This window comes from Aquarana catesbeiana, linkage group LG05 (assembly GCF_042186555.1).
Source record: "Aquarana catesbeiana isolate 2022-GZ linkage group LG05, ASM4218655v1, whole genome shotgun sequence".
Classification (NCBI taxonomy): domain Eukaryota; kingdom Metazoa; phylum Chordata; class Amphibia; order Anura; family Ranidae; genus Aquarana; species Aquarana catesbeiana.
This window is the reverse complement of record NC_133328.1, coordinates 494,950,716-494,973,725: the sequence shown is the minus strand read 5'-3', so window position 1 is coordinate 494,973,725 and position 23,010 is coordinate 494,950,716. Positions and strand designations below refer to the sequence as shown.

Here is a 23,010-nt window from a genome sequence, read left to right as displayed (position 1 = left end):
GGGAACGAGCAACACAGCTGTGTGCTCAGCGTGATCCCCCCGGCGTTCCGGAGAGGATAGATCCTCCGGGCGTCCCCGTACACTTCCGTCGCAACTGCGCAGGCGCCGCTACGTCACGCGCACGCGCACTAGGGCGCACGCGCGTGAGCACGGCGTCCGGAAGGGATCCGGGACGCCGCTGGCAGGGCAAGAAGTGCCCACTGACGGTGCAGCCGCCTAGTGGGCACATTTAGGAGATGCGGGCCCCAGCATCTCCTCTCTCACCCTGCCAGGAAGACACATAGGTGCACCCCCGCCCCCAGAGGGGAAGGACAGGCACTGAAGGAGAGGTGGAAGTAAATCTAGCACCATATATCCGATACTGTGCAAAAAAATTTTTTTTCTAATGAAGAAATAGTATTAACAATCCTCATCACTTATTCACAGGGCACTGCATGCATAATATTACATGTTATTACATATAAAGAACTCAGAACTGTATTTTAGGCTAGATTTTCCTCAAAGAAAGAGCGTTTTAAAGTGTGCGCTCTTTCTTTGAGGAAAATCTAGCCTAAAATACAGTTCTGAGTTCTTTATATGTAATAACATGTAATATTATGCAAATTTTATCTTTTTTGAATACACGTTATGTAAATATGTATTTGCAATAGGACGATGCCATCATAAGTGTATAACCCTGCTTAAACAAACAATGATATGTAATGAACGATGTATATGGTTTGGTCAGCATGTAGTCAATCCGCCCTGCATGGATCATGCATGCAGTGCCCTGTGAATAAGTGATGAGGATTGTTAATACTATTTCTTCATTAGAAAAAAAATTTTTTTGCACAGTATCGGATATATGGTGCTAGATTTACCTCTCCTTCAGTGCCTGTCCTTCCCCTCTGGGGGCGGGGGTGCACCTATGTGTCTTCCTGGCAGGGTGAGAGAGGAAATGCTGGGGCCCGCATCTCCTAAATGTGCCCACTAGGCGGCTGCACCGTCAGTGGGCACTTCTTGCCCTGCCAGCGGCGTCCCGGATCCCTTCCGGACGCCGTGCTCACGCGCGCGCGCCCTAGTGCGCGTGCGCGTGACGTAGCGGCGCCTGCGCAGTTGCGACGAAAGTGTACGGGGACGCCCGGAGGACCTATCCTCTCCGGAACGCCGGGGGGATCACGCTGAGCACACAGCTGTGTTGCTCGTCCCCCCCCCCCGTTGTGGTGAGAGGCGGGGGGAGGGGCGGGGAGGCAATTATACACTTGCACCTGATGGGAGTGAGTCAATTGACACTCCTTATAAACAGAGGAAACTTCAGAGGCACTTTATTGGATTCTCCCTGACACAGAGACACTAGGCAAAGCGCCGACTAATCCATCAAAGTGGTAAGTGTACCCAAAATGATGGTAACATGTTTATACAAGCTTCTTAGCAATTTGTTTCTTTTTTGAAACTATTCCTGATCTTGTCATGACTTCTTATTCATAATCCAATTCTTTCAGAATAACGAATGTACCAACTCTGTTATTCAGTTCAGCTTGACTGGGTAATTAGTCCCACCACCACCCTTGTACTTTGTCACAGTGTTGTTGTTTTTTGGTGTGTTTTTTGTTCACGTTCACTTGTTCATGCTGTGCATCCAGGGGTACTCTCTTTTATCCACCGTCGCACTTTCTCCTTCCTTCCTTCACACATTGTCGTTGTGTATCCTACACACATTTCCATTTCTTGTCTCACTCCCCTATATCCCCCTCTTCACATCCCCATTTTCTATCCCTATCACTCTTCACTCACTTTTATTCATTCACCACTACACTTCATTCACCGCTACACTCTCTGCACATCCCTCTTTCCCCTCCTTCCCCCTCCCGTCATGTTTATTTTATTGCTTTTTACCTCCTCCTTTCTCTCCCCCCCCCCCCCCCCCCCTGTTCCTTCCCCTCTCTCCTTTCTCTTCCCCCCCCCCTCCCCTTTTGTCCTTTATTCTTCCCTTTGTCCCATCCAATACCGTTGGCCTGCTTTTCCCCTTTTCTTTTCTTTCTGCTCATTTGTCCATTCCGTTGTGGTTTGTTGGTACTTTTACCCTATCAATTTTCTTATATATTTTGAAGTCGCATGGTGAACAATTGTCAGCAGGGCATTTGCTATTTTCTAGTTCAACTATCGTCACTCACTCTTCCTTTACTCACCCTTTTTTCCTTTTCTTTTCACTCTTTCCTCACATGCCTTTCCTTTCCCCTTGTTCCTTCTTCCGCCCTCCTTCCCCTTCCTCCCTTTTCCCCTCCCCCCCTTTCCTCCCCCTTCTTTCCTTCCCCTTTTCATTCTTTTAGCAATGCCCTCCTGTACACCCATGGACTTATAATTTAGAAAGCACATAGAACTCCATGGTTGGGAAACTCCCAACTACATGGTATGAATCAACTGACCCTCCGTTATTTTCCATTTTTGATTTATAGTACTAACGTGAATCCTATCTGGGTGCGGTTCTGGATTGCCCGTCTCGCCCTTTCTCTTCCCTCCCTCTCCCACGTGGGGGGCTGGTAAGCGTGATCTCTCATAAGACTCATTTGGTCCTTCACCCGTCCCTGGGGGAGTTGGTCCGACACGGGGGAGACAGGGGAGCGAAGGAATAATTGTATCATCTCAAACATTTTGCAATGTCAACAATGACATTGTATTGCCACAATTCTTGCGATAGGTAACTATACAATTTATTCAACTATATTACAGGGTATGCTTGCATGGTTTCTAGCACCGTGGAAATTTGATGTTATGTTTGATATATGTTACCCCCCTTTTCTTTTAGTGTGGACAGCCATCCTCTGAAGAAGACCCGGGAAGGGTCGAAACGCGTCAGTATTATTACATATAATTATTGTTGTCCCACATACACTGTATGGCTTACTGTCTTTATTTAGAGGCATCTATTGTTATTTAACCCCAAGGTTCACAATTGGGGGAATTTAGGCTGCCCCCGTATACATTGTGTCTTGCATTGGTTTTCACTGTAGGCTGTTGTCTGTTGCATATGTACGCCATATTCAGTTCGTGTCCTGACTCTAACAGTCAGTATTCATTTCTATGAATTTTCTCTTTTAACGTTATTTATATATATACTTTTTGTACCAATAAAACCCAATTTTTTCAACCACCCATATTGTATTTTATTGGCTGCTTAAAAGCCCCGATAGGGGTTTTTTTCTTGTTCTTTTCATGCACTGTATGGGGTGTGCGGCCTACCCGTCTACACTCATGTGAGTGCTTCTTGTTGTTTGAATTTCAGTTCTTTCAATTATGGAAGCTCATTGTCCCATGTGGGCATTACTTAGGACAGTCTACATGCAAATACATCCTATGTATTCCAGACTGACATCCACCCATCAAGGGATTATGATATTTGCATAGCTCCTCCCAAGAGCCAGCCCCCTGCTTGCTTTAAGATGAGGGTTCCTGAGACAAGTACTAAGGTAGGGTGCTGTGATGTGTTTAGGAAGCTGTGTACAGCACCCAGCTGGTTCTTCTACTGGCTTGATTGTATTCCATAGAGAAGCACAGAGGCCTGGTAATGACATCACTAAAATAAGGTATATTGTGAAAATGTAAAGGTTTTATTTAAAGGGGTTGTAAACCTTCGTGTTTTTTCACCTTAATGCATCCCATGCATTAAGGTGAAAAAACACCTGGCAATGACCGGCCCCCAGCCCCCCCGTTTTACTAACCCGAGCCCTGGAACTTGACCCGGCGGGGACGCGTTGTCTCTCTGCTCGGGCTTCTCGGCTCTTGATTGGATAGATTGATAGCAGTACAGCCACTGGCTCCCTCTGCTGTCAATCAAATCCAATGACGGGGGCGGGGCTGAGTCATACATGGATGCCGAATGCTGGACTCGGGAGCGTGCCCCCAAGGTAACCCCCTCGGGAGAGCTCTTCTCCTAGGGGGTTATCTGATGTAGGGAGAAGCAGCGAGAGCCGCCGGGGGACCCCAGAAGACCAGGTTCCGGGCCACTCTGTGCAAAACGAGCTGCGGAGTGGAGGTAAGTATGATATGTTTGTTATTTTTTTTTTTAAAAGGAACCCTTACAATTACTTTAAAAATGTAATTACATGTTGATGAAGGAGGGGGCTGAACCCTTGTAAGGCAAAATATAAGCAGATTCAATTTGAGCTTTAAAGAAGCATAGCTCTTTTGGCTCTGTAGTGATAGCGCTATCACACAAGGGGTTGTTTGTACTGGATTCTACTGATTAATGTGAGCTTGGAGGTCCGATTAGACATTCTGAAGATTCAGGGGCAATAACAAAAAACATCTGAAAATGCTCTAAGCTACAAAGCACAGCTACCATGTTAAAACTGTTTGCTTGATGTATTGCACCTATTTCCTTCCTGTACAAAACAAAACCTGGTATTTCTGTATAGCGGGGAAGGAGGAAAACTTTGGGTATTACTTGTCTGGCTTTTATTTATCAAGTGGTGAAAAAATTCTGCAGGCAGGGTAAAATCTTGTCAATTGCATGGATATCTTGTTAGCCTTGCTGTTAGAATAGATTTTTATAGTACTGGCAGTGTACAGCAATTTCTATCTCTCTGGATCCTCTATGCCATTCCATTTGTCTGGTTAAGGTTGTCTTGGGTTTAAGTTATTTTCCGTGCTACAGAAATTCTGAGGACACTTTCATTGTGTCTTTATGATACAAACATAGTGACTGTTAGCATAACCCAAACTAACACAATTTTTAATCTGTCCTAAAACCGAAATCCTTGCAAATATAAAATATACACATTAATAGAGCTCTGTATTTATGAATTCATCATTGAATGGGTTTTTAATAATGCAGGCAGTGTAAGTACTTGAATTTGCCTTGATATTAGCCTTGTGCGCTACCTCCACATCAGAGCTCAGACTGAGAGAGGGAGAAGCAGCACAATGAACAGCTGGGCTGCAAGGCGCATGTTAACCAATTCAGCCCTGGAAGAATATACCCCCTTCCTGACCAGAGCACTTTTTGAGATTCGGCACTGCGTCGCTTTAACCGACAATTGCGCGGTTGTGCGACGTTGCACGCAAACAAAATTGATGTCCTTTTGTTCCCACAAATAGAGCTTTCTTTTGGTGGTATTTGATCACCTCTGCAGGTTTTATTTGTTGCGCTATAAACAAAAAAAGAGCGATAATTTTGAAAAAAACACAAAATTTTGTACTTTTTTCTATAATAAATATCCCCATTTTAAAAAAAAATAGCAATAAGTGTATATTGATTGGTTTGTGCAAAAGTTATAGTGTCTACAAAATAGGGGATAGATTTATATAATTTTTTTTTTTTTACTAGTAATGGCAGCGATCTGCGATTTTTATTGTGACTATGACATTATGGCGGACACATCGGACAATTTTGACACATTTTTGGGACCATTGGCATTAATAAAGCGATCAGTGCATAAAATTGCATTGAATACTGTAAAAAATGTCACTGGCAGTGAAGGGGTTAACATTAGGGGGCGATCTAAGGGTTAACTGTGTTCCCTGGGAGGTGATTCTAACCGAAGGGAGAGGGGACTGACTAGAGGAAGTGACGGATTGTGGTTCCCAGCCAATAGGAACACAGGATCTGTCACTCCTGTCAGAACAGAACAGGGAAGTGTGTGTTTACACACACTCATCCCTGTTCTGTGTCTCCTGGTCACGATCGCTCGCGGGCGGTGATCATCGTGACCATCAGCCACGAGCATCTGCACCCCCGCTATGCAGCGGGCGCGCGGTGCTATCCCGACCTCGCGAGCCGACGCATAGCTACGCTACGCGGTTAAAAGAATGCTGTTTCTGCTTTCATTCTATGTTCACAAGAATTATTGAACTGCGGCATAAAAAAACTGGGCCATACAGGACCGAACCCTTATCAGAGTGTAATTCTCAGAGCTGGGTAGACAGACATACAAATTCTTTGGCAGGTGAAACATACCCCCTTTATGTATTTTGTCGCACCATTTAGCTGTTTGCCTGGAGTTCATCTTGGAAGTGAAAGTCCACCTCATCACTAAAATCTCTAAATCTACTGGCATCCACAATCTAAGACTAACCTATCTAGCCCTGTAAAGAAGATAAACGCTATACATACCTTTTCTAAAGCCGATCTGGTCCGGTCTCCAGAGGAGACAACCGACAACGGCTAGGAAATTAAAGGAAGTGATGTCACCTATAGAGTTACTCGGGGACTTCCGTTGTCCACTGCCTCTTCTGCACTCACCCACACAGAGAAGCCACCGCTGACAGCGCAGCGTGGGACTGGACTGGAGCGGCTTCAGATGCCTGTAGATTTCTGAGATTTTAGTGTTAGGGTGGACTTCTACTTTAATTTTGCGAAGCAAAATCAAAGGCACTATAAGGCAGATCTAAAACAAGATTAAACCTAAAACTTAAAATGTAATAAATTACAGCTTATCAGTCATTATACACTGAGCAAAATTATAAACGCAACAACTTTTGTGTTTGCCCCTATTTATCATGAGCTGAACTCTAAGATCTACAACTTTTTCTATGTACACAAAAGGCCTATTTCTCTCAAATATTGTTCACAAATCTGTCTAAATCTGTGATAGTGAGCACTTCTCCTTTGCTGAGATAATCCATCCACCTCACAGGTGTGGCATATCAAGATGCTGATTGGACAGCATGATTATTGCACAGGTGTGCCTTAGGCTGGCCACAATTAAAGTCCACTCTAAAATGTGCAGTTTTAGTGTATTGGAGGTGTCTGAAAACCAGTCAGTATCTGGAGTGACCATCATTTGCCTCACGCAGTGCAGTATATCGTCTCCTTCGCATAGAGTTGATCAGGTTGTTGATTGTGGCCTGTGGAATGTTGGTCCATTCCTCTTCAATGGCTGTGCAAAGTTGCTGGATATTGGCAGGAACTGGAACACGCTGTCATATACGCCGATCCAGAGCATTCCAAACCTGCTCAATGGGTGACATGTCCGGTGAGTATCCTGGCCATGCAAGAACTGGGATGTTGTCGGGATTGTGTACAGATCCTTGCATTATCATGCTGCAACATGAGGTGAGGGTTGTGGATGAATGGCACAACAATGGGCTTCAGGATCTCATCACTGTATCTCTGTACATTCAAAATGCCATTAATAAAATGCACCTGTGTTCGTTGTCCTTAGCATACGCCTGCCCATACCATAACCTCACCACCACCATGGGCAACTCGATCCACAACATCAGCAAACTGCTCACCCACACAATGCCATACACGCTGTTTGCCATCTGCCCTGTACAGTGAAAACTGGGATTCATCCGTGAAGAGAACACCTCTCCAAAGTGCCAGATGCCACTGAATGTGAGCATTTGCCCACTCAAGTCGGGGCCGATGACGAACTGCAGTCAGGTCGAGACACCGATGAGGATGACGAGCATGCAAATGAGGTTCCCTGAGACGGTTTCTGACAGTTTGTGCAGAAATTCTTTGCTTATGCAAACCGATTGCAGCAGCTTTCTGGGTGACTGATCTCAGACGATCTTGGAGGTGAAGATGCTGGATGTGGAGGTCCTGGGCTGGTGTAGTTACACGTGATCTGCGGTTGTGAGGCCGGTTGGATGTACTGCCAAATTCTCTGAAACGCCTTTGGAGATGGCTTATGGTAGAGAAATGAACATTCTATTCAAGGGCAACAGCTCTGGTGGACATTCCTGCAGTCAGCATGCCAATTGCCCGTTCCCTCAAAACTTGCGACATCAGATTTAGACAGATTTGTGAACAATATTTAAAAGAAATAGGCCTTTTGTGTACATAGAAAAGTCGTAGATCTTTGCGTTCAGCTCATGATAAATAGGGGCAAACACAAAAGTGTTGCGTTTATAATTTTGCTCAGTATATGTTGTGGCTGCATTAATTTTCATTTTTTTAGGCTTATTCCCTCTGTTTTCACCTGGTGATCTGGATAATAGCAAACCTCCTGCATTAGAGTGTCTACACTCTGGATGGAAGAGCACAGGAAGCACCTTTGGACAGCAACATCATCAGTCGGGGGGGGGGGGGGTATATTGTACTAGCGGATTTAGATACACTAACAAAATGAAGCCAAACTCCAGCTTACACTTTCTACGCAGTTACATAAACAGTTGTGTTTCTTTTGGGATGAAGGTTTTGCACAACTAAATAAAGACTGACCAATGTCAGTATTGAATGGCCAAATTGTTCTTTAGAAAAAAAACAACAGACTTAATGGCCTGATTACCAGGTGAAAACTAAAGTAGAACTATAGGCAAGACTTTTTTTTTTTTTCATTTTGGATAGCCTCAGGGAGGGTTATAATCCATGTCAGATTTTTTTTTTTTCCATCTGTGTCCAATTGCAGAGATTTCCCTTTACTTCCTGTCCCATAGTCAAAACAGGAAGTGAGAGGAAATCCCTGCAAATTAAGAAAATTTCTTGGGGACCCCCAGGTCACCAGAACTAGTGTCCCCATTGGAAGATTTCCCCTCTGTTACTTTTCTGCGGACAGACCAATTTGGGATTTTCTTTTAGTTTCAATTTCAATGATAATGGTAAACAGGACAAATAGAGAGGGTGAATCTCCTTAGCGGTGGCACAGATCGCATTAAAAACTCACGGGTGTTCTAATCCCTCTCAACTCTATCCAAAACTAAACAGTTTTGCCTTTAGTTATACTTTAAAGAAGGAAAACAAATGCAGCCATCACATCTAAGATTAGGTAAGTTATGATAGAGTAAATGAACAGTGGCTAAGTGGTTAGAACTTCCACCTAGCAGCACTAGGGTCGTTGGTTTGAATCCCAATCACAGCAGGTGTTTTGCAGGTTCTCTCTGTACCTGCGTGGGTTTCCTCTGGTTTGCTCTCACACTCTAAAGGCATTCTGGTCTAAATTGACCCCAGCATGTGTATGTATGAATGTGAGTTTGGGACCTTGAGGGCAGGGACTGATGTAAATTGACTGTGTTATATAAGTACCTGTAATAAATAAATGTTTGCTTTTGGGTTTAAAACTTGTAGTAAAATAAGGCTATTCAAAAGCTGGACTTAAAAAAACCTGGGTCTGTCATTTATGTCATCTAGTGGGGTCAGTGAATCAGAACCAGTATGCAGCAAGTGAAGTTGGTACTCCCAAACTACATGTTCATTCCAGGTCACTAATTCCTGAAATAGTGAAGGTAGGATGAGGATGATAGCCTTGTAGCTTGCCTTGTCAAAAATGAGTCAGCAGTGGCAGTCTTCATATCTCTGTCTTGATATGTTCTTGTAACTCAAATCCGTAAAAAAGGGACAGTTGGAAGACCATTGTAATAAAAAACTTAGAGCTTTGTTACGTAAACCTGCACACCAGACTGGCCAGGTTTGTCCTAATTGCTTGCAGTGCACCCTATCAAATGAATGACTTGGGGCACGGTGTGATGGAAACAATTGCCTCATGAGTGATTAAAGTGGAATTTATTTTAGATTTGCCTTAAAAGAGACTACTGTGCTGTGCTTGGACGCATTCCAAAAAATGTTTTTGAACAGTATAACAGAGGAGATGGCAGTGGACCTGGGTTTAGTGCTGTATGTGGGGATATTTGGCTTATGTATTTATGATCCCATTTTTATTACACACATAAAACATGCCAAGCTTTACAAAGAAGTAATGTGCCTATAAACGTTCCAGATCTGGATTAAAAAGGGTTGATGTTGACCTAATTTACCACCAGATGGTGCTTGTATGGGCCTTCCCTAACTCTTTTATCAAGTCACCATTCACTCCGAATTTCAACTTTACAATAAATGCACTGGCATCTACAGAGTTGTAGCCCTGACGTTGTGGTGGATGTGTTAAACAAACACAACACGGCAGCAGTTGACATTAATATGTATGTATGGCCTAATCTACATATGAATAGTATCAAGTCACCCAAGATTAAAGTGATTGTAAACAATCACCTTGTAAAACAATCCATTCCCTTTAAAATAGAAATGAAAGGCAAAATATTTTGTATAGATATAAGTGATTGTATTTTTATAAGTGGTCAAATTCCCTCTCTTCTCAGCTGCAGAAGAGCTGGGGGGAGGAGAAGCAGCAGCACACTGAGCTTGCCAGTGTATGGATGTGCAGCAGGGGCGTGTCAGGACAAGTCTGATCGTTGGAGGAGTGTACACTGAGTTCCCAGCACAGCTCCAGAACTGACCATGGTGTGCTCTCCTGCTTAGTGTGGTCAGTTCTCCTGCTTAGTGCGGTCAATTTTTAATAGGAAAGCAGAGGGATGAACAGGAATACCAGGGATTTCACATAAAGGAAGCAATACAAAGACACAAGTTCATACAAGTACATGGTACAGCATGGTACAGCCAGCACATATCAGCCTAGTGTGGAAGCCATATCTTTGTGTCTGTGACCAGCTTAGGACTTGCCCTAATATTACATTTTATGTGTTTGTCATTTTTTATTATGTAGGTTCATATTTTAGCCTGTCAACTTATGGAAAGGTAGGGCCCCTTTCACATTTCATATGGATGGTTTGTTGCAGTTGTCGTATTCCTATGACAAGAATGTGCAGATTCTTGCTGCTAGAAGGACCAGGTTATGCCATCAGCAGCGGCTGTTCAGCCCATTTAACCTCTTGGCACCGGCACCTCCTTTAAGGGGATTCAGATCCTGGGAGGCAGGATTTAGCCGTGATTGGCTGTCACGATGGTCACATGATTGGAAAGCTCCCGATCGCAAGTAGCGATTGGTAACTTTCTGTTAGCCGCCGGAAGCTTATAGAACGTGCTCTCGGCACAGCTGTTTTTACAATATTGCACGCAAACATGCGGCCACTCAGCGCCAAGGCCCACCCACTGGGAGGCCGCATATTTGAAAGCTGTTGACGCCAAGCGGTTAAAATAATGGCGGGTTGACAGTGGGAGCTGCTGATCACATGTAGCCGCACACAGTGAGCTTAGCTGCTGTACAGGACAGAAGTCCCTGCCTGATTGCATCCGGACTCAGACTTCTGTCCCGACCACAGCTAATCACTGGGTGCGGCTACATGCGATAAGCAGTAATGTGATCGCATAAACCGGACATTCCAGCAGCAAGAATCCCCAGGAATCCGGCGGCCACAACAAACCAGCCATGTGAAAGGGGCCTTACAGGTCCCTCTAATGGCCTACTCCTCCAATCTGCTGTTCATACCTACCTTCCACAAGTGCCAAGTGAATAAAAGTCACATGAAAGCTCCTAGTTCAGTTGGTTGGAGCTTACACAAGGCTAAGTACCATGCCTCCAAGTGACAGCACTCAAGCCTGGTAGATGGCCTCTTAGGCACCCAATGTTGTACTGTGGGAGGAAGAGGAAGGGAAGATAGGTAAGTATTAGCAGCAGGGGATGGGTACTAGCAGGGCCCTTTTTTCCACTGGGCGCGCTGGGCAGTTGCCCGGGGGCCCCACTTGTCTGGAGGGCCCCATCCAGGGCCGATCCTCAGCGATGCAATCTGCTGCTTTAGTTGACTGACTGCACTGGTTGCTCAATTGCTAGAATCGCCGGCCGCCTGGCGTCTAGCTAGCAACCAGTGCCGTCAGTCAGAGGCCGCGGCCGCCCCAGCATTCATAGCACCCCGCGGCCACCCCAGCTGCTAGTGAACAAGCTCCGCCCACCTCTGCGATGTTCTTGAGACAGCGTGGAGAGGGAGTGGACCAGAAAGACAGCCCTTGATAGCTGGCACTGCCTTGCTGCTGTGAGTGACACACTGTACTGCACCAGGCCGGCGGCCTCAAGTAAGTCTGACACTGTCTACTTAAGTTCAAGTTGTGCATCACACACAGCCACTGTCTGTGCCCCTCAAAAGCTGCCACTGTGCCCATCAAACACAGCCGCTGTGCCCATCAAAAGCAGCCACTGTGCCCATCAAACAGCCACTGTGCCCATCAAACGCAGCCACTGTGCCCATCAAACACAGCCACTGTGCCCATCAAACAGCCACTGTGCCCATCAAACGCAGCCATTGTGCCCATCAAACACAGCCACTGTGCTCATCAAACAGCCACTGTGCCCATCAAACGCAGCCACTGTGCCCATCAAACACAGCCACTGTGCCCATCAAAAGCAGCCACTGTGCCCTTCAAACTCTGCCACAGTGCTCATCAAACTCTGCCACTGTGCCCATCAAACTCGTGTTATATTGTCCAAACGTTGTGTTAATGTTTAAACACTGATTTTGTTGGAAGTACCAAGAAATATAGCCTTATTGATAATTTGCATTTTTATTCTCATGTGTAATTGTGTAGACAGGGCCCCAGTGCGCTGTATTGCCCGGGGGCCTATTATGCTCTTAATTGGACCTGGGTACTAGTGAACCTATTACTTTTATTCCAAAATGAACAAAGTTTTGATGAATTAAAAAAAAAGCTCATGCAGAAAAAACTTCTAATGCCAAGTAAAAACCCCTAAAACAAAGCAAATTATGCCAAGAGGTAAGTTTCGTTAAGCTTCGTGGATATGGTGAAAATTCACTTTGCAAAGAATACCCAATCACATGCAAGTGAAAAAAAAGCATCACCTCATTCACTAAGCTAAGTGAAGATTCCATTGTAAAGTGAATGGCTCATACTCCTCTAGTAAATAAACCGCACAACTTGTAAACATCGCATAGTGTGTGGCCAGCACAATTTAGCAGCTAATTAATGTAGTCACATATATATGTACAGAAGGAGAGTGTCGTCAGAACTTTGTCTCCTGTCTCTGCATATAACCTTTATCATTTCTCAAGGTTCTGTAGGTGTAAAACGACTTATAATAATGATTTGACTAATATGATTTTTGATGTGTAACTTTAATGCCTAACCTTATCACAACTGCAGGGCATTTCATGAGTGCTCAGCTGTAGAGAGCAATGATTTATAAGGATAATAGGTGAAAAAAAAAAGCAATCCTGGAAGGAACCTTAAACAAATGGCAAAAGAGGAGCTTATTTTTCTTTTTTTTTCAGAAAGTGATGTGCAGTCTTTTATGAGCACTTTCCTGCTCTTCTCTTACCTCAAACTTATTGTGACATGATTATGGGCAGATGCAAGACCCATTAAAACAGATTACAGCTGGGCGCCAGCATGCTTGAGATATGACAAGGTTCATTTTTCTTCTTTCCTGTTTCGGGTGAAGAATTCGATCCAACAAGAAGATGTTGTTATTAGTCGGAGGACTGCCTCCTGGACCAGACAGATTGCCCAGCAACTTGGTTCAATACTATGATGATGAAAAGAAGACATGGAAAATACTCACAAGTAAGTAAAATAGAAATTAATCCATGTCTCTTTTTTTGTGTGATTTACAATTGCATTGTCATTAAAGAACTCCACTATATAGAATACAAAATCTGGTGCAGCTGTGCATGGTAGCCAATCAGCTTCTAACTATAGCTTGTTCAAATAAGCTTTGACAAAAAAAACTGGAATCTGATTGGTTTCTATAAAGAGCTGCATACAATTTTGCACTCTCCAGTTTTAGTAAATCAACCCTGTAACATATTTAGATTGAGATTTCTAAAATCTAGAAAAATGCTTTGATTTATGTACACTATAGTGCATTACTATATATATATTTTTTTTTTTCATTATGATCAGCATTGAAAAAATATTGCATACATATATATTGAAAATAAAAATAATAAATATTATGTAGTCTTCTGTACTGCCAGTGGAATGTAAGGCTTTCCCTGTCTTCGTAGCAAGTTTATTGTAAGGCTGCATTCACACCTGAGCGTATCGTTTTCATGCAGAAAGTCACACAATTTTCCTGCGATTTTGCTGCGTATTACCGCGTTTTTGCCGCATTTTTGTACAGGTCAAAAGGGCACCAATGTAAAAAGAAGAAAAACACCCAAACCTGAGCTACAAAAAAAGCTCCAGAACTTTTTTAAACTTCAGGAGTTTGGCTTCTGGCATTTTGGAGTAGAGATGTGAACCATCTCCATAGAGCATAATTGATTTTTTTCCCTCCAGCGTTTTGTAGCTTCAGGCTTCAAGCCTACAAAATGCTTAGGTGTGAATAGGGCCTAGAAAGCCTGTGGTTTACAGTGCTGAATAACTGAATTTGAAATTTACAAACACAAGTGAATGAATTGGAGGAACGATTAATTTCTTACTGGATGGATCTGCACTAGGTTTCAATTAGGCAAAGTAGGTGTCAAGGCAAGCAACTACTGCATTGCTGTCTTTATAGCTAACCCATATTGCTTTGGGAATCTGTTTACTTCTATTAAGTGTTTATTTGTAAAACATTACTTACAAACCGTAAAAGAAATTCACCCCAAATTCATTAGGCTACATTCACACGAGCAACTAGCACGGGTGTGAATGACAGTGGCAGGAATCTGTGAATGGCAAGCTGTGGCCACCGAGCCCTGTACATAGCAAGTCCACAATGGCTCCAGCTATCTGTGGCTGTCTGCAGGGTCGGCGATTAGCTGTGTGTCCAGCAGTGATCACCGCAGGTAATCGTTAGCCCTGCAGACAGGCAGGGATACCACCAGCCATTGCCGACCAGTCATTGAACTGTACAGGGCTTGGTGGCCACAGCTAGCCGCTCACATGTGGCTGAGCAGGTCTGAGTCAAGACCAGAAAACTCTTACCATAAACCAGTAACATTTTCCTTCATGTGCTTCATGTGTTAGTCATGGTGATTCATTTGTGAGGTAGGCACAGAAAGCACATGGCTTGCACTGACTTCCACTGGTCCTACAGCAGGACAAAAAAATGAGGTAAGAGAAGGAGCCCAGGTCTGTGTACCGGGGAGACACAAAGCCAGGCGGCCCAGAGTGGAGCTGTGAGAGCAATAACTTAGATATACTGCAGTCTAGTAGATTATTCTTTTTTAAAATTTGGTCGACAATTTGCACATAAGCAAAACAGCTCAGTCACCGTTTACCTCCTGGCCCCCAGACTGTGAATGGACAGTAAAAGTGCAGAAACAGACTGATGAGGTTCAGGCTGTGTTAAACCAATTTAATCATCTAAGCTGTCAAATAAACCTCATGGGTGCTTCACCTGAGGAGCACGTGGTGATCTTGGGGGGAGGTGCACCACGTGCTCCTCCCACATGGATAACATAGTGGGAGATTGAAGATTTGCTCACATGGACTTGTTATGGAACTGATTGATAAAAGTTGCTGTCACTCTTTTAATTAAAGCTGATGTCCAGGTTTACTTTCACTAACATGTGCGCCCACTGGGCACACTGTGTAAACAGTATGTAGCCTTTGCTATATACAGTAAACAGTACTGTGTTTTGGGTGTGAAACGAGACCTTAGCCGCACTTATCCATTAATAGGCTGCTTTGTATTCTGTTAATAAATATAACACTTTCTCTGGAGTCGGAGGGTGGTGGATGATGACGTCATGATCTCTGACTTGGCTAAACAGAGCAAGCTTTCTATTCATTAATAGAATAGAAAGCTGCCTTTGAATGGCTGAGCACCGCTCAGAGCGACGCTCAGGAAGGTCTCGTCTCACACCCGGAACACAGTCCTGTATTCTGTATGTAGCTGAGCCTACATGTCCTTTATATAGCATGCCGAATGAGTGCACATGTTAGACCCCTTTCACATTGAGGCAGTTTGCAGGCATTTTAGCGCTAGAAATAGTGCCTTAAAAGCGCCTGAAAACTGTCTCCCATTCATTTGCTTGAGTGCTTTCCCACTTGGGCAGTGCGTGTGCGGGACGTCAGAAAAAGTCCTGCAAGCAGCATCTTTGCGACAGGTTCGGAGAACTGTAAAAAACGCTCCAAAAACGCCCCTGCCCATTGAAATGACTGGGCTAGGCTTTCGAAGCGCCTTAAAAGAGCATTGAAAGCGCCGCAAAATGGGTGTCTTTTGGATTTTTTTAAGGTCACCTTGTCACGTGACCTTAAAAAGAAAACACACCGCTGGCGCCAGAAAAGTGCTGCAAAATCGCCGCTAAAGCACCGCAAAAACGACCGGCGCTTTAGCACTGTTATAGTGGCGCTTCAGTGTGAAAAGGGTCTTAGTGAAGAAAATAGTTTGTTTGGGACAGCTTGGCCCAAACAAACTTTTTGAAGTCAAAGTAAACCTGGACATCAGCTTTATTGTATTTATTTGCACAAAAAAGAGCACGACTGATTATTGTTTTTCTAATTTATTTACTATTCACATATTGTGTTCATGGATATTGACACATGTTTATTTATGTTCATTGCTATTTAATGTTTTTACTGATTATTGAGGCATCAAGTGTTAAAATATTTGACAGGGTGGCACTTATTGATTGATTGATTTGGTATTCACACATTGGGGACTGCACAATTTTAGGAGTGAGTTTGTGCCTAGCAGCTTTATACATGTTCTAGGAAGGTTGAAGGCTTTGGAAGAGCACAGGATCCATACTATTAATTAAACAAATTCTGCTTGTCTGATTAGATGTGTTAATGTACATATAAGCAACTCTCTCAGCCTCAGAAACTGAAAAAAAATCAGTTCCCCCTTTAGAAACTAGAATTTTTGTGTTTAGTTCAGAATTCTTCTTTAATATACATAAGCAACTCATATTGCATTATACTGCCCAACACTTGGGCAGTATAATGTGTATGGGAACACATTATGCTAATCACTGGAACATGAAAGTGCTCGTAATCATGCACAGATTTGGTAAAATCTCAGGATTGTCTAGCAATTATTTCTTCTTCTTCGTAAAAAATAAAACAACATTTAATCATGCATGTGCCACAAAAAAGCATAGAGCACGAGAGTCAGAAATACATGGCTCTGTACAAGTAATAGCCAAAAGGAGATCTCTCAATACATGTATTTCTTGGTGAGAGAACTGTATCATTGCAAGCAATCAAATCATCTTTTTTATATCCTGACTATGAAGTCATGAAAGCTAAACTCTTGCTGGTCACTTTGGATATATACCCATCTCTCTTTAAATAAATGATCTCCATAATATTTGTATGTATGGGATCAACTGGTCATGTTTTTAATCATATTCTACTTCGGGTGTGCAATGCATAGATCTTATCAATGGTTAATATTCATAGTTTGATTACTTGTCAGTTGTGTGTATATTAAAAAATACACAGATTTCTTAGCTTTGAATTTAAAGCAGCAATGTCTAAAAATGTCTCAAGCCATGCCTCTCTCTGCACTTCACTTTAATTTCTGAAGATTTCATTTTCATATATTCTTGGCCATGCTACACAATTGACAGAACATATGGCATTGGAAACTCTGCACTTCCATCGGAACTTGGAAAGTAATGGGGACCCTTCCATTAAGAGGAACCTTTAGGGATGAAATTATGGAAGCTGCCATTGCTGACCTGTTAAAAGTGCTTGCTCCTGAACTGTTATAGTTATTCTCCATTTTCTGCCTGGGGAATTCCTGGCCCCAAACAACCTGGAAGCAACTTTAAAACAAGTCAGCAATGACAGCTCCTATATTTCTATCCTGACAGGCACCCTCTAAGTTTCTCGCTGGAATGCTGCAAGGAAAATAGTCTTCATATTATGTAGTTTCTGCACCTATGATTTCTCCATCCACGATACATGTTACCAGTAGGTTTAATTTCATACTAAAATGAAAAGGGGAGCTCTGATCTTGGAACTAGATTGTCATTCAAAATACAGGAAATAATCTTGGGTATATCAAATCAATACCAGCTATTTATTATATTAATCAAGAATAACAAAACCAAGAAAAAAAGTTATATAAAATTAGGGTGTTTTTGAACATTGGAAAAGTAACAGCAATCTCACCATAGTCAAAGATATGAAGCTTGTTTGGCTGTACTTCCTCATGGATAACAGGAGTGCAGTTCATGCTGCCCTCCTGTGACCTATTTTCAGCAGACAGCGGGCTGAAGTCACAGAGACGGTCCAGGTTCAGGCAAGATCGCGACAATGAAGTCAGAATCTGCCCATATGCCTGGACCAGCACCCGGCTCAGCCTCTCAGTTTGTTCTGCAGTCCTGTGACCCAGTTTTAGCTAAAGCCTGCTATCGGCTGACATCACCCAGCTAGTCCAGGCACTGGATTGATCCCAACTATACAGTCGGGATCGACCCAGCAGCCTGCACCAACAGTTGGCTCAGCCTCTCAGCAAGCCGCTGAGAGCCTGTGCCAGCTTCTCTCACTCCCTCCACGGCCAAGTACTCCAGTGAGCGAGGAGGGGGCAGAGCAGAGAGCCGGTGACTGACAGTCAACAGTTCTCTGCTCATGAAGCCCTGACAACCAAGTGATCGGCGGTGTTTATTGCTTAGTTTTCAGCGTTAGAGCCGGCAGGGTACAGATGCAGCACTGAAATGATGCTGCATCCACCTACGTAAGTATGATTCTGAAAAAAAACCCCAAAAAACTCCATACCTCTCCTTTAAGGGTTATGTAGGACAACTTGTTAACTCAAAATATTTTTCCCTCACTACTGTAGAAATGTCATTGATGGAGTTATTTTGTAACTAGCCGAATAACTAGTGCTAGTGGTAACAACTCAAGTTTCCCCATATCTAAAAAAAACCCAGCGCTGTAGTGGGCTTTTTAAACTATCACAAAAGAATATTAGCAGGATGATCCATATCAACTATGTTCTAGTTCTAGTTTTCATAAAATTGCTAGTTCTCACTAAAAAATATTCCCCTTTATTCTATATTTTACCATTATGTGTCAAATGTTGAATAGATTTTTAAAGATTGGCTTGACTTGAACGACAAAAAAATCCACAAAACTCATGGATCATTAAACTTTTTTCCTGAGAGAGGAAATATTTTGATAACCAAATATTTGTTTAGGGTGGTAAAACCCTATTAAAATGTATAAAACACTGCGGCCGCCAAGCTCCCTGTGGTCTCCCACTTATTTAGATATAAACCAAATACATTTATATACTGTTTTCATTTGTGTAGTATATTATCAGGGGTTAATGATGGTTTTATAATGAGTCATTAATAAGACCTGGCCATTTGATTAATGAAAATGAGGCAGCTGTCACACTGCTGGCTGAATCCTGTACATAAAGCATGAGGGTAAGGTAGAAAAGAGCATCAAGAAGGCAAATCTGTTTTAAGTGACACACTGGATCAACACCTTGAAATATATTTTTACATATTCAGAGTGTCATGAACTGAGAATGAGTGGAGTCTATCTACCAGCCAATAATGCCATCATATCAATGTCTGGCTTTTGAAATATGGCACAGGAGCATCAGAGCAACGTTTTTGTAACACAGACACTTCAGCAACAATAAATTGTACATGACTGAACTTTTTGTCACAGGTATCTATTTGACACTGGTGCTTATATCCTTACTATACACGCAGGGGGAGTACTGTGATGGAGGTCAGGGATATTTTCTTCCCAGGCTGTTACAGAAAATATCATTTGGACTTGTGGCCCTGATCGGAGATACTTCCCCATTTTGATCACCATTACAGCAGGACTGGCAGTCAGCGACAGCTAGCTGGGCATTTTATAGCTCATTGTTCAGATCTGGGATAGCACTGATTTCCTTTGCAGGTCTGAAATGTTTTGTGACCCATTGCAGAGAAATGCAAAGGAGGTCAATGCTGGAAGCATGCAAAACTGTAAAATGTGTTGGGTTTACTTGTTAAAGAAAGATGAACAATACAGATAATTTAAAACATAAACAAAAGCTGGTAAACATCAAATATAATAAAGCTGCAACTCAAAGTGAAATACACACCAAACTGGAAATAAAGAAAAAAAGGAGCTGCGCTACAAAAAGGAAAGGTATACACAGTGAGGTGAACAAACATGTGCCACATATGGTAATAATGATTGCAATTAACCTGCAAAGAAAAAACGGCATAGGTAGGATGTGATCCAATGAGCACAAAAAAAATACTGAGAAATATTAAGTGAAAAATAGTCCGACATAGCAAGTGATTGAATGGTGAACAAATATTCATTAACAATAAACCTGTGAAGAAAAAATTAACATAAAAATCATTGCAGCCTCATTGAATAGATAAAGTCTTTGCAATGAGCCCATATGTGAAAAGCAAAAAAGGTTCACCATGCATAAAACCAAGGAGGAGCGACGTTCTGACGTCACCACGCTGTCGTGCTTTGTATCTTTTGCCGGCCAGCTTACTATGAATTTTAGTGCATTATTTTTTAGTTTACGTGTGTCTAAAAGATTTTTTATTAAAAAAAAAACCATTTGGTTTTACGCATGGCGAACCTTTTTTGTTTTTCACATATAGACTCATTGCTTACCCATTGATGGCATATTTGTGGCCATCAGAGGTGTGAGGAGGACCCAAAGGCCCAGGTCGGGTATAGGCCACAAGCTTCCACAGCTTGTCTAGCTGGTAAGCCTCCAATCTATATGGTGGTGGATTCACAGTGCTTCTTTATGGAGGATATCTCACAGGGTGTCTCTAAATCCAGATTCCTCATTTGAAAATTAACTTTTCATGCAAAGACTTTATTTATTCAATGAGGCTGGAAGGATTTTTATGTTAAATTTTTCTTCACAGGTTTATTGTTATTGAATATTTGTTCACCATTCAATCACTTGCGATATCAGACTATTTTTCACTTAATATTTCTCAATATGTATTTACTTAGTATTTTATTTCGGTGAGTTCATACCATTTTCACAAAGCAGCAGTCATCTTGTTCACCTCATAAATATTTATTTGTTTACAATTCATCACTAAAAGTACAATTCCCCTAGTGTTATATATATATAATATATTCTACCATGTTCTTTAAAACAACACCCAAAATTCAACATGGCCACCAATCTCTGGTGCACTTTGTTTAGGCTACAAGGAAGCAATTTCTGCCCGTTGGTTGTGTTTGCCTTCCAGGCCAAAAGTTGCCAGTCCTCTTCTGACTTTCCCTCATTTTTATTCTGCTCTATTATCTTTGTTTACTTCAGGAGCCAGATTTCTCTATTGGGATCTTACAGCTGGCCTAATGATGACACAGTGCCAGATGAATGATGATTTGTCTGGTGCTGTAGGGAAGCCTCTCACAGCCTCCTGGAATAGGTAATGTTGGTATTACAGGAGGCTGCAGAGGGAGGCTTCACATCAATCTTGCCTAGGTGAGAATGGCGGCAGGGAGTGGGTTGACAAAGGGAAATAAAAACATTTTTTTAAGTTGTGGAATTTGGGAGGAGATTGGGATGGTGGGAACTGAATTTCTTGAGTGATAGTCTTCTTTAAATCTTAGCCTAAAATCTATCAACCTAAAGAGAAACTTTGATTTCAGTGAAATTGTCCTTCATTGACCTTCCCTGTGGTGAATTCTCCATGTTTCCTGCAACTTAACCACAGATATACTCAATGTTTGATCCTGCTTGGTGCCACATAGCCTTTTCTCAAAAACAGTCCTGGCCAAGCCCTCCCACTTTCGAGTACTAGTATGGACCCTTCCATAGGAATGAACAGGGACTGCAGCTCACAAAATGTGATGCCTAAATAGAGGACACTCATCAACTAGATAAAACCGCTGAAATATCTATACTAAATAGAACTGATCCAAAAAGGGAGGTTATATATAAAATGGTAGAAACATATGTGATATGGGAATTAATGCAATTCACTCTTCTTTTTATGACAAGCAATTATATTAGTGAAGCTAAAGGTTGTATTAGACAGTGTAATATAACAACATTTCATATCTCTAGTCTGCTTGGCCATGGTCTGCTGATTAATGAGCAGCCAATGTCCCCTGACTACACACATGGATGGAGAAAAACCACAGACATTTAGTAGCTTTAAAATTAGGTGTTACTGGGACCTCAGGGACAGTGGGCACACTGACCACACACTTTTAGCAATGGCTATGTAACATGCTTTATTTTACTCTCACATTCCCAGAAGGTTACACTTCACTAACAAGTGCTCATTTTATCTTTCTTTACGTCAAAAGATGTCATCTCTGAAACACCCAAAATCTAAGTAATCACTGACCTGGAAACCAAGAGTATACATAAACTATGCTACATGGATAACACAACTATTAGGAACCTGATGTACTCATGTGACTGCCAGCAAGTGTGAGGCTGTGTTCAATCTGCTTCTCTGGCAAAATGACGCTGGCTTCCTTGCACAAGCCTTGAACATGGTGGAAGATCTATGGGATGTCAAGAGATTTGGTTGATAAATTAACAGATCATAAGTGGAAAATGCTCTAGTCTGAACAATTGTCAATGAACACATTCTTCAAATCTTACAAGGTACACAATAATTGCAATGGGACCATGTGACAGGGTTACTAATGTAACCCTGTCACATGGTCACTTTTATTCAATAGCTCACCTGTAAAAGAAGAGAGAGTGCTCATTGTTACCTTCTAGAGGCCCATGTATTGAAAAGACACCAAACCTCCTCACTATTGCAAGAATTCTGCACTTCCGGCCATGTAAAATACTTGTTCCCCTACTGGCTGCTACGTATCCTCCCACTGGCTCATAGTCACTTCAAGACGTACAAGTTAGTAGGAGGAACCACAGCGGAGGGGGGGTATGTATGCAACTCATTTAACAGTCAACTATTTGCAGTGGCTTTTTAAAACAAAGGACTCTGAAAAGGTAAGTATATTCCCTCTTCTTTTACAGGCGACATCTTGGCTAAATTTGTGATGTGGGTTCCTTTCAACCAATAAATCATATGCTGGCAAAATCCTTTTATTTATTTCCCTCACACACGATTGGGTACTCAAAGTGAACCTTATTCTCTTAACCTTATTTACTAATTTTCACTTTGCTAAGGGAACAGCGTCTATTCCTTTAGTTAACCCACGCCATTGTTTCAATGCTATTAACTGGAATTAAAAGTAGTACAAATCATTAGCCTTTGAAGCAATAACATACATTTAAAATTTTGCAAAATGATTTTAAATGATTTGGTTACATCAATTAATTTTCACACCACTGATGTGCATGTGTGCATTAGTATCCCATTTATACATGCATATATGTGTTGTTATTGTTTTACAGCATCAGTATATTAACGCATAGTTTAAATGACACCTCAATTGCATTGGTATATTTTCACATTTCTGTATTACTTTCCCAG

General features: G+C 42.3%; 1 protein-coding gene across 1 annotated transcript in view; it reads left to right on the top strand.

The window, feature by feature from the left end:
- KLHL14 (kelch like family member 14) overlaps positions 1-23,010 on the top strand; it is a 142,776-nt gene that overhangs the window by 31,267 nt on the left and 88,499 nt on the right. Inside the window, exon 3 of the mRNA XM_073631530.1 lies at positions 13,110-13,231. Coding sequence (XP_073487631.1) covers positions 13,110-13,231 — 122 coding nt within the window. The remainder of the gene's footprint in view (positions 1-13,109; positions 13,232-23,010) is intronic.